At 38.2% G+C, this 12,871-nt stretch overlaps 1 protein-coding gene across 1 annotated transcript; it reads right to left on the bottom strand.

Annotated features, from left to right (window-relative positions):
* Positions 1–1,458: 1,458 nt before the first annotated feature.
* Positions 1,459–12,424, bottom strand: myot (myotilin). Its single transcript, XM_079438092.1, has 9 exons — positions 12,283–12,424; positions 9,019–9,741; positions 7,758–8,004; positions 7,197–7,234; positions 6,597–6,732; positions 6,070–6,277; positions 4,705–4,870; positions 3,188–3,321; positions 1,459–2,064 (listed from the first exon to the last, which is right to left on the bottom strand). Exons 2-9 carry the CDS (start codon positions 9,660–9,662, stop codon positions 1,934–1,936), a joined length of 1,704 nt encoding a protein of 567 aa, XP_079294218.1. The 5' UTR covers positions 9,663–9,741; positions 12,283–12,424; the 3' UTR covers positions 1,459–1,933.
* Between the last annotated feature and the right edge of the window lie 447 nt (positions 12,425–12,871).

Raw genomic sequence — 12,871 nt, forward strand, 5'->3', positions numbered from 1 at the left:
GCGCGCGGCTCTCTGCTCTCTCAGTTGGGCCTGCTTCTCCATCAGGTCACGGATCTGCTTCTCCACGGCCTCCAGCTCCAGCTGCACCGAATGCAGCTCGAACGTGTCCTCACCTGCACTCAAAGGTAGACACAAATCTGCCATTTAAACAAGTAAGATTGAAACAATGGTAATGTGTGTGAATAGAGTATTAGCAATGTAAGCGAGATTAGCGAAAGCCACGCTGCTGATGCTAACGGGCTATAAGCTAATAGCAGACACAAGAAATCAAAATAAAACAAGTGATAGCAAGGCGCTCTGATTGGTTTTGTTTTAGAATGCTATAGGAGATATATTCACACGTTATAGAAACGAAAATGAAAGTATATAAAATAGTTTTTAAGAAAATAGACGATAAAGAATCAACTTTGATGGAGCTCAAACTCAAAACATGCAGTCACAAATAAGCGCATGCAAACTGGACTTCAAGCAGCTTGGGTTCTGTGCCTCTCCAGTCTTCCTCCAGACTCTGGGACATGCAAATATTTTTCTCCACAGCCCAGGTAAGACGCTTCTGACGTTGTCTCTGGTTCAGAAGTGGCTTGGTAGCTCTTTTCCTGAAGACGTCTGAGCGTGGAGACTCTTGATGCACTGACTCCAGCTTCAGTCCACTCCTCGTGAAGCTCTCCCAAGTGTTTGAATCAGCTTTGCTTGACAGTATTCTCAAGTTTGCTGTCATCCCTGTTGCTTGTGCACCTTTTCCTACCCAAATTCTTCCTTCCAGTCAACTTTGCATTTAATATGCTTTGATACAGCACTCTGTAAACAGCCACAGCTTTCAGTAATGACCCTCTGTGACTTACCCTCTTTGTGGAGGACGTCAGTGTTCATCTTCTGGATCATTGCCAAGTCAGCAGTCTTCTCCATTATTGTGGTTTCAAAGAACAAGAGATACCCAGAATTTATACTGTAGAGATGGTCATTAATTGAAACTCAGTGTAAATATTCTAATATTTTGAGATACTGATTTTTTTACTTTCATGAGCTGTAAGCTCTAATCATCCAAATTAAAACAAACTTTTTAAATGTTTTACTTTACATGCAATGAATCTAGAAAATATGAAAGTTTCACTTTTTGAAATGTTACCAAAAAAATTTTTTTTTGAGATGTGCCTGTATATTTAAGAAAAATATGCTATGTTTATATATTAAATATATTTATGTATGATACAAATTATATGAATATAAATATATACATGTAAATATTTTCAACATGTGCTGTATGTGTGTGTATTTATATATATATACAGTACTCAATAAATATACACATTATATATTAAAAAACAATTTTTTGGATGCGATTAATCATTTGACAGCACTAATATATATATATATATATATAATTATTTAATTGTAACTTTTTTTTCTCATTTGAAAGTATGTCATGGCCGGAGAAAAAAACACCTCAGAGATAAATGTATAGTATTTTCACAAAGATCTTTACTCAAATGTTAATCTCACATCATATATAACACAAATGATATCTGTGTTGAGGACCGTAATCCAATACATTTGACCAAATCCTTTGTACTAGTAACAAAAATGCCAACAAATATCATTTTCAGTACATATATACGATCATAATGTAGTTCTGAGTGTATCAGTGACTGCACTGCACACATATATTGAGAGACAGACGGCAATCAAAGCGTTAGTCTAACAAACAATAATTAGATACATTATTTTCCCTTGTATTGGGTGTCATAAATATGTAGTTTTATGAAACTGGTAATCCATTTCCAACCAAACACATGAGAGCTTGTGCAGCAGTGAAGTGAAGTGGGATGATAAACTCTCATCCAGTCATTCCTCAGGCAAACACTGGCTAAAGTGTGTCTGACCCATAATCTGCTGAACTGGCTCATTTACACAGAAATATACTACAGAAAAGCGTCTACAGCTCTTCGCTCTCGTACAGCGGGGCGGTGTGATGAGGAACAGGCTCGGTGCTCCGTGTGGAGAACTGGCTCAAGATGGGAAGAGTCTTCAGTGTCCTGACAGGAGGAGCAGACTTATTCAGCCGAGCTGCAGGGAAACACACATTCTGACTGAGACTGCTAAAAGCAGTAAATGAGCACATTTGGGTCAACACAGACAATCAATATTTGATGAGCTGATGTCGTGTTCATTAGTGACAAAAGTGTCCTGTGTGACATGCATATCAAGATATTTTAAAATCATTTGTACATTGTTATACATGGGTCAAAGGTGAAAAAGGGTTTAAGCATAAAAACAATGTGTAATACTGCTTTAAGTTGTTGTTGTCCCCCCCTCCCCCCAAAAAAAATAAATAAAAAGTTTTCTTTATTTAAAAGGGGGGGGGGGGGGGTCAAAAAGATATACATTTACAGCACATTCTTACACACTTCTCTTATACATTCATATACTCGTTAACCCCTCTGGTGCCCCCCCCCCATGAAATATGGACGAGTTATAATCTTTTATTTATTTCCTGTTAACCACTTTTTAAGTACAGACCTTAAAATTAAATTTCCAGCTTAAACTGTCATAAATTTTGAATGCTTTGGTTTAAAATAAATAAATACATAAAAGTTTATAACTATGAAAAAATGCACAAAAATACCAAAATTTTATAATAAATATATATTTTCCAAAACATGTTCTTCTCTAAAGCTGCAAGAAAATCAAAGCCGTGAATCTAAACAAGTTGTGTTCCAAATTTGAGGTTGATATTGCAAAAAATGAGCTTTCGGTCAGTTTGTGTTTGTTCGGTCGTAACAAACATTTCCACTAGATGAAATTCACTTCCCATTCATTTCCTACAGCGCTCATTTCTGACTGCGAACAATATGGACTGCGAAAAAATGGTCCAATTTCTTTTAAGACCATTTAACTTTTTCAAATCCTGATTTGTTTTTTGCACGTGTGTGTTTGTGTTTGTGTTTTGTGAGCACCTTAAAACAAACAAAAACTAAATGTATATATTTTTTTCAGTCACAAATGACCAAACAACACCAGAGGGTTAACTTTATGAATAAAAAAATATAAAGTTTTATAATGTCAGTGCATCTAAACGTAAGTTAGGAAGAGTTTTCAGCAAAAGTCTAAGCAAACAGTCTTCACTCACAAACTTTCAAACAAGTCTTAAACATAAAGCGAGTAGAGCAAACTGAGTAAGTGCACTTACTGGCCACGTCTAGCCTGGCGTTGCATGTGGACATGCCCGCTTCATTAATGGCAGACACCGTGTACCAGCCTGCGTCAGACTTTATCACTGGATCAATCACCAGACACTGCTTTCCTGAAGCGTCCTGAGAGAGACTGACACACCAAACACACAAACATCACACAACTACAGAGACTACAGTAATGAAGCTTACAGATGAGACGATCAACTGTAATGTAAACCAACTGACAATATGCATCTGTTTTGAAAAAGCTCAAGGGACAATCGCAGTACAACCATGGAAATTTCTGCAGTTACAATGTATGAGAATGTGTTTTCTAAAGCTCAGTTCTTCAGAAACAGTGTTAGAGTATGTTTGTAGTGCTCTGGATGCTGAACCACACAATTTCACAGAGAAAATGTGTGAAGATCTGTGAAATAGGCAAGGTGAAAGAAAGTTGCGCACATCCCCCAAAAAAACTGAATAGGGCTCAGGTGCAGGACAAAAAAATGTATCTTAGTAAAGGAGCAAGCATAATGTCCGCACACTGGATTGACTGCTCCATCAAAACTTTCCTTTATTTCAACGTTTCGACCATCAGGTCTTCGTCAGGCACAGATAACTACATCTGTTATCAACATTGATATCTGTGCCTGATGAAGACCTGATGGTGGAAACGTTGCAATAAAGGAATGTTTTGATGGAGCAGTCAATCCAGTGTGCGGACATTATGCTTGCTCCTTTACTAAGATCTGTGAAATAACCATCTTAGAATGAATTTTCCTCATGTCATTCCAAAATATGACGTTTTCTGGGAAAGTTACTTTGCCATATACAGCGGGTAAAAAAAAATGTCATTCCATTTTCTTACACAGAACTTAATTTCTGAACTTATTTGTTTAGTTTTATTTGTATGTATGGATTACTTGGGTTGTTAATGACATCTGGTGAAAATTTCAAGTCAACAGCACCTTTAGAAATATATTTACTGAGAAAAATGGTGAGGTGCTCAATACTTATTTTACCCGCTGTATACTGTTTTATTGAACATAGCTGAATGTGGACAGTGCTGTTCATCTCTGTAAGAGGTTTCAGCAGATTAGCGTCTGTAACGTCACACAGCATTGGTTCTCACATGTTACTGACATTAAGATGTGCTGACATTTGAATGAATATGAACACAGATGAGATCTGTTCTATCTGTTTTGTTTTTATTTATTATACAATTAACAAAAAGCAACAAAAGGCCTCTAACACTAGCTTGCTCTATTCTTTTTCTATACTATCTGTTTTCTTTGTATTTATTATATAATAAAAAAACCTTTGCAACATGCACTGTGTTAAGCTAACTGAGACTTAATAGCACTTGCGTATCATTGCTCTTTTGTTGATTTTGATTGCTTCCATTGTCCTCATCTTTAAGTCACTTTGGAGAAAAGCATCTGCTAAATGACTAAATGTAAATGTAATGTCATAATATATAGTCTGTGAATACTATGAAACACACGGGATCCACAGTGCACGGTGGATGTCAGACCTCATTCTCCTGGGGTCGATGCGCAGCATCTCCTTGTCTTTCTTCCAGTAGATCTGCGGCGCTGGAGACGCCGTCACCTTACACTCGAGCCGCACGCCGTCGCCCTCCAGAACCCGCGAGTTCCTCATCTTCACCACAAACGAGGGAGGACAGAGCTGCTCCTGAGCTGAGGACACACGCAGAGCAACCACATTCACATCAGCCCGGCCTCATGAAAATGCTTACAAATAGTTCACCAAATAAAAACAGAAACTCGTGGTATTGATACACAAAAATGGACTTTCGCGTGCATATGATCTGAAATTTGTTGGCGAGCATATACACGACAAAGTCCATTTTTGTTACTAACAATACCACTAGTTTTCGTTTGTATTTTGCATACTATTTATACACACTTTTGTGAGATCAGGTTGGTGAGTGTGGCATACATTAACAGTGCTGGGGAAACCTTTCACACCTAAAGTTAAATGAACAAGCCTCAGGCTGAAGGAAATGTAAATTCAATTATTAACATATTTAATTATTGCAGCTTTGGGTCATATTCTGAGTTTGCATTTCAGTTTTTATTCATTTTGAGGAATACTTAATCTATATTAGTGCAGGTGCGATGAGTAAATACATGTTGATATTTAGTCTAGAACTACTAAGATCATGTTCACACACAACGCTCTGCACTTACTCCTGATTTCTCTCAACATGGCAACAGCAGAGCTGTCAGTCAGTACATCAGAAACACAGGAACTTATCTCTAGTATCTAGAGAATTACAGAAGCACATCTTTTCCCATCTAAACATTTCAATGCGGTTACGCTCTCAATCAGCTCAAAGCGAGCCTGTTCAGAGATGACTTTAGTAAAATGTTTTGAACTTGGGAGCATGCATGCACTCCTCATTCTGCACTAGCTTCCACAAACTGTCAAGCTCCGCTGCAATTGTTGGTGGTGGCCTGCGGATTTGTTGCATTAGGTGGTAATTGTTTAGTACTCATGTGAAAAAAACAAATCATGATCAAAATGATTAAAACATTCCATCATATATAATGAATGACATGCCAAAGTATTCATGCTTCATATTTTTTTTCACATTTTGTCATGTTGCAACCTTATGCTAAAATGTTTTTTCACATTAATCTACACTTCACTCGATGCTCAATAGTGACAAACAAAAAACTGATTAGTGATACTTAAATGTATTCAAATGAAAAGGCATAATTACATTGCTTAAGTATTCAAACCTTATCTATGACAAAATATGGCTTCATGATATTTGCAGATCATTGCACTCTGATTTATAAATAAAATAAATACATACAACAAAAAGGAACCTTTATTCTTAACATTATCCAGGTAACAGAAGACTGCTCACCCATCACATTCAGATGCAGGGAGAAGTGGCTCTCTCCGGCACGGTTCTTTGCCACACATTCATAAACACCTGCATGATGAATAGTCACGATCTCAATGATGAAGGAGTGCACGCTTTTCTCACACACCAGCATCTTATGGTAATCATCGGGTCGGATGACTTTCCCATCCAGATACCAAGAAATATCTGGCGTTGGCAAACCTACAACCTGCAGAAAAGACAGAAAGAAAAGCATAACTTAAAAAAGCTAAAATGTTGGTTTGTAAAGATTTTACTACAACTGTATTTCTGTTTCAAAATTGTTCATAAACTCTGGACTCCTATTAACTACTGCTGTTTGTGGTATAATGTTATTTTCTGCATCAGGTTATAAAATCAGTTTTTTTTTGTGGACTGTTTATTTTTGAATGTTATACTGCCCAAGACAGCTTCATTAATATTTCATCTTAAGAAGGCCAGAAGCGGTGGAGTAATATGTAAAACAAATGCATGCAGGGTGTTTTATTATATCAGTAAATGATAACTACCTTAAAATCAATCCTGCAGAATCGCCCCTCTTCAACAGAAAGATCTTGCGGCACTTGTATAAAACGAGGAGCAAAACACTTCTCTTGGATGGTCGAGGCCTCTGTACCGTCTTCTCCGGGACGATTCTTTCTGGACCTGAGCAAGAGAAGGTGGAAATGAACTGAATGGGACAGCAATTCAACAAAACAAACTCAATTATCAAAGTTTACACAAAGCAACACAGAATTACCAAATTTTGCCATAAGTTAAATATATTAAGGTTCTGCAATATATAAATATATTGTGGAAACTTAATTTCCTGTAGAGCTGCTTTGCAACGATTTGTATCGTAAAAAGCGCTATACAAATAAACGTGAACTTGAAACTTGAACTTGAACAGACAGGGCTCAGAGCATTAGACGATCACCCACAACAAGCACAAAGTGTCTGTCTTAGATTGTCACTCCGTGTTTGATGCATTCAGTAATGATAATTCACTAATTAACTCTAAAATGTGTCAGAAGTGTTAGGTGCAATAATAATAACATGCACAATAATAAGATGAAAGCGTTTCAGAGACAAACTCCAAACTGATGCTCCTAATGCAAAGAGACATTTACCATATTCCTCCAGGCTGGAGACCTTCTGGAGAGCCTGGCTGTTAGAATAGTGCATAACATTTGCTTGAATAACATTACAACATATGATAGATAGACAGACAGACAGATAAACTAAAGGAACTGAGGCGTATGTGTATGTGCACATGTGGTGGTATTATAATAATAGCATCGTGATGAATAGCATAGTTGCAGAGCACATGGGTTTTGCTCATGCTATTTTAGGCCTATGGACAGACTGTTATCTGTTTGGTCTGGCTTTCAAAATTCCTGGCAGCTATGGATTGATGGTAACAAATGGGAATAAAGTACAGCTGCATAAACTGACACTCTCATCTCTTGATTACCAGGGGGTTTAGCATTGCTTATGGTGTTACTAATATAATATCATTCTGTGCAGGACACTTTAGCTTGTTTGCACTCATGGCAGATCATGAGCACCTGGCTATAAAGCCATGATCACTGCATAGTGTTTCCTCTTAACAAGCTCTGACATAGTGACTCAAGCTTTGAGAAGGTATTCTGCAGTTGCATGAAACATCCAGTAACTTAAAATGACAATACCTGTGCAGGCTGTGAACTGAATGAATTTTCAAGATCAAATACTGAAGCGGCATTATCGGCTCCCAACAATCTTCTCGCCATCCGCTCTTCGTAAGACATCTTCTGAAGGGTCCTCTGTTGAGGAGCTTTGTTCCGTAGCTTCTTTTCAAGGTCTTGCAAGAGAGCATCTTTTGAGCCCTGAATCTCTTCATCTGTAGCGCGAGACACTGGTCGGGAAACAGTCTTCTTCAAAATCGGCTTTGGCAAGCTTTGAAAAAAGCCAATGGGAAAATTTTATTGTTAAAGCGTTTCTTTTCCTCAAAATGTGCTCGCCCTCAGGCCTTCCAAGATTAGGATGAGTTTGTTTGTTCATCAGGTTTGTAGAAATGTGTCTCTGCATCAGTGTCTCAGCAATGGATGCTCTGCAGTGAATGGGTGCCGTCAGAATGAGAGTCCAAACAGCTGATAAAAACATCACAATAATCCACACCACTCCAGTCCACCAGTTAACATCTGGAGAAGACAAAAGCTGAAACAAATCCAGCATTAAAATGTCAAACTGTTGCTTCCTGCTAAAATACAAGTTCATCCATAATATTGCTTCCTCCAGTGAAAAGTGGTCTGGTGTGAATCAGGAGAGAAATCTGCACAGATCAAGCAGCGTTTACAAGCCCAAACAGTCCAAAACAGCTCTAAACAAATATGTGGGTGGATTTTGATGAGAGAGACAACAGCAGATGCACTTTTTCACTGGAGGAAGAGTTAATATGGATTATGGACACCTATTATGGACTCATCTTGATGATGGATTTTTTCTTACAAACACACACCCTTTATCTTCTCAAGATGTTAACTGATGGACTGGAGTGGTGTGGATTATTGTGATGTTTTTATCAGCTGTTTGGACTCTCATTCTGACGGCACCCATTCACTGCAGAGCATCCATTGCTGAGACACTGATGCAGAGACACATTTCTACAAACCTGATGAACAAACAAACTCTCACCGGAGGGTGAGGGCACAATTTCAGCAAGCTTTCATTTTTTTGGTGAACTGTTCCCTTTTAAGCTCAGAAGAGATTGGAGATTTTAGTCATTTTTTCAAATTTCAGAGTATTAACTTTATTAAATTAATTATCTTCGGCTTAAGTAAAAATCTCATTGCTTTTTAGAATAAACAACTAAGACATTAAAAAGGTCTACTTTTTGAGTTTTCTTTCCTGTGGGAGGATATAAGCATGCGTTACAGTGTTTAAGATTAATGTCAGCGATAAGGCACTCACGTGTTGGGTGTGAAGCTCATGTGAGACACTGGTGGGGGCTGTGGAGGTGGAGCGGTTGTTTTTGGAGTATCTTGAGATATCCGGGGTGGGACAGTTACAAGAGCGTGATCTAGCGACCGACTTGGAGGAGACAGAGGCTGCTCCTGGACTCTCGGTGTTGGGCTGGGTGATCTAGGGGAGCGCCGTGGAGATGGAGACTGAGGTATGGACATGCATTTGGCCTGGGAGCTCGGTAGGGAAGGCAGGACAGATGAGAGGAAAGCTGCTGATGATAGTTTCTCATTGTTTGGAGAGCTCCGTGGTTTAGGAATCAAAGTCATGCTTGAACTCATGGAGGTTCGAGTGGGTCCAGGCTGAGGAGGGCTCAGGAACGGAGCAGCTGTTGAAGCCGGGGGACTGAAGTTGTTGGGTTTGCTGATCTCAGTGTCAGGTGTGTGAAAACTGGGCAGGGACTGGAGGAAATGGCGAGGGCGCTCATAGTTAAAGGCACTGGGGGGGTACAGCGATGGTGAGAAGGTGGGCAGGTCAGCCACGTTCATGGCGCTGCCTCTGGGCTCCGCTGGTTTACTCAGCTTGCTTGTGGGAAGGAATGGATGTGGGCCACTGTTTTTAACCCCCTTTGCTGGAGGATCAGGTTTGCTCATGGAAGAGAGCTCTGCAGCTTCAGTCAGCTGGCTGGCAGGAGCCTGCTTGCTCTCCGTGTCCACAGGAGACTCCGGCACCCTGTTGGGAAAGCATATTTAACTTGGACTAGGTAGTGCAAAAAACGAGTTCACACTGATGATTTGCAGCAAAGTGAATGAATTCAAACAAAAGGAATGTAGATATTAGGCCAATCCTGGTCCTGCAGAGTTTAGCTCCAATTCGTCCCACCATACCTGCCTGCAGTCTTGAATATCTTGATTACACTCTTAGAAATAAAGGTTCCAAAAGGGGGTTTTCACAGCGATGCCATAGAAGAACCAGTTTTGGTGAGCAGTTCTTAAAATAACCACTTTTTGTTAGTGTAAAGAACATTTTAATAATCTAAAGAACCTTTTGTGGAATGGAAAGGTTCCACTGATGGTAAAGGTTATTCGTGGAACCATTGCCAAATAAAGATACATTTTTAAGAGTGTACTTGATTACTGCTCTACAGGAGCAGGACTGGACCTCCCTGCTTTAGGAAATGTTAAACGTTAAGTATAGTTTATTCTATACCAGATCATTAAATGACCAACACAATCTATCAAAAGCAATGCAAAATTCATTTGCAAAGCTCCAACTGGGTTAAAACTTGCTTTTTTGGCATTAAATAATGGTGCAAATACCAGTAAACTGACTAACGTAAATCACATTGCATGATTCATTTAAATACTCTCCTCACATAAATGTTGCGTCTGAGAGGGAAACTCCTACACATGCATATACAAAAAGGTCAGCTGCAAAAATAACTGTCCATGCCTCACTAATTGTTCACAGCGTATCTTTAGTAAATCCTGACAGAATTAGTAAATTTCTGCATTACCAAATGGATGCAAAACCGAATGACTGATTTAGACAGGTTCAAACACTTAGCCCCGCCCCAAACTCACGCCATTGGTGGTCTCGGTGTAGCAGTGTCATGCTCAAACAAACAGCAATGTTATTGTAAGCTTGATTGATGGCTTCTCCCAGCAACTGCATGTCTCAAGGAAGGGAAACAAGGCTAAATAACACAGTAGAACACTACATTTATCTTTCTACATCACTAAAGTATGGTCGTCTTTGTCTGTGTCTACATACGCCTCTTATGTAAATGACCAATGATCATATACTGTACCTATAGCACCACACACACAAGCAACCTAAGAGCCATCATACATTTCTGAAATCATTACTTACTAAACCTAATGAGAGCTACAAAGTACACATTTATATATTTGTAAACAGTCTATATGTCAATAATCTTTTTTACACTTTAATGAACATGGCAGGGGTTCATAACTGCATACTGCTGGTGCTTCTGTGAGAGCCATGTGGCTAAAAAAAGTGTCATGAGGCCTGACTGACAGACGTGGCAGGTGCAGTTCATTTACAGCCATGCTGGCACTCACTTACCCTGTTTGGAGGTCATTGTGAAGAAAGGCCGAGCTCACTAAATGTCATTCACTTCAGTAACAGTTCAATAACGTATAACAATGTATATATGTGTGATGGTAAAAGCACTGCTCAACATCAAACAGGTGTATATATAGATAGATAGATAGATAGATAGATAGATAGATAGATAGATAGATAGATAGATAGATAGATAGATAGATAGATAGATAGATAGATAGATAGATAGATATGTATAGATAGATAGATAGATAGATAGATAGATAGATAGATAGATAGATAGATAGATAGGTATAGATAGATAGATAGATAGATAGATAGATAGATAGATAGATAGATAGATAGATAGATAGATAGATAGATAGATAGATAGATAGATAGATAGATAGATTATTTTATATTCAAGCAAGGAATATATAGACAATAATATGCAAGCAAAATAGTTTTGAAATACAAAAAGAATGGGACAAAATGTTTTAACAATTGTGTAAACAGATCAACAGCTAAAGTCAAAAAGTGTTAAATTGTGATTACTGTGTATAATGTTAGCACCATACCCTAGAATTAAACTGTCAGCAAAACAACTTGAATATGAACATGAATTTAACAGTGTCTTAATATCTGATATGCCTCTTTTACTTTAATGACAGCGGCACTTGAGCTGTATAAACCCATCTGATCATGTTCTCCAGCATGATTTGAGAATATTTAAAAGAACATCTTGTGCTTCAATGGAAGCAAACATTTAAAATATAACCGTCTGTAAAAAGGATTTTATAGTCAAAATCATAAAAATTTGATTATTTGCAGGTTTAAATTCAATTTTGAGGCTTTTACAGGATGAAAAAAAACATACTTTATTATAACACCAGGACCAGATGCTTGACAGACTAAATAGTTTAAAAGCCAGCAGTGCATCCTATACAAACACAAACACACAGCAGTGAGTGAAGGGAGTAAAAGCTTCAGTGATGGACAGCGAGTCACACTGTATGACCTATGGGGGTCAATAGATTTTTATAAAGCAGAGAGGACATTTTAATTTACCTACTGAATAAAAAAGGCAAAATGGTCATGCATTAATAAAAAGATTAAACAAATCAAGATGCTAGAGCAGTTTTTGGGTCATTCTGATTGCAATAAAGTGTAACAGATTATAATCCAGATTACAAATCTTGCGCTTACCTGCTCTTTAAAATTAGTTTGCTAGCCAGTAAAATCAACTGTATGTAACATTGGTTTGAAAGGTTGAAGGTGTGGAGCAATTCTCTGGCATCTGTTCTCTCAATGAGATACTGTCAGGCTGTTTATCTATAGAAAGCTATGTGAGTCATGAGCAGCAGACTCACGCCCCCACCATTCTTGAGGAACCACCCATTCAACCACGGACAATGTATGGACACCGAATAATGAGAACATCGGAGTAAAAGTGAATAAATCTGTTAACTTGATTTATTCTTGTTGTCAAGACTAAAGGTGAATGTTGCATGCCTCAACAGCCAACTGTCAATCAGCTACATGATAGTTTTGGTTGAGGCAAGTCAAATGTGGGAATAGAGGGCACATGCATGTAATTTATGAGGATCACCATGTCACAGTAATAGATTGTCCTGCTTGCAACCTACTAGCTATTGACTTTGAATACAAAAAGAAAAGAGGAAGCTTCGCAAAGTTTATTCAACAGACTGAAATAGCTTTTTTAAACTTATTTTTATGAGCTCAAATGAGTCAGTGACACTGTAACTCCAGGTCAATGTAATATAAGTTTGACTAA

Source organism: Barbus barbus (assembly GCF_936440315.1).
Source record: "Barbus barbus genome assembly, chromosome: 17".
Lineage (NCBI taxonomy): Eukaryota > Metazoa > Chordata > Actinopteri > Cypriniformes > Cyprinidae > Barbus > Barbus barbus.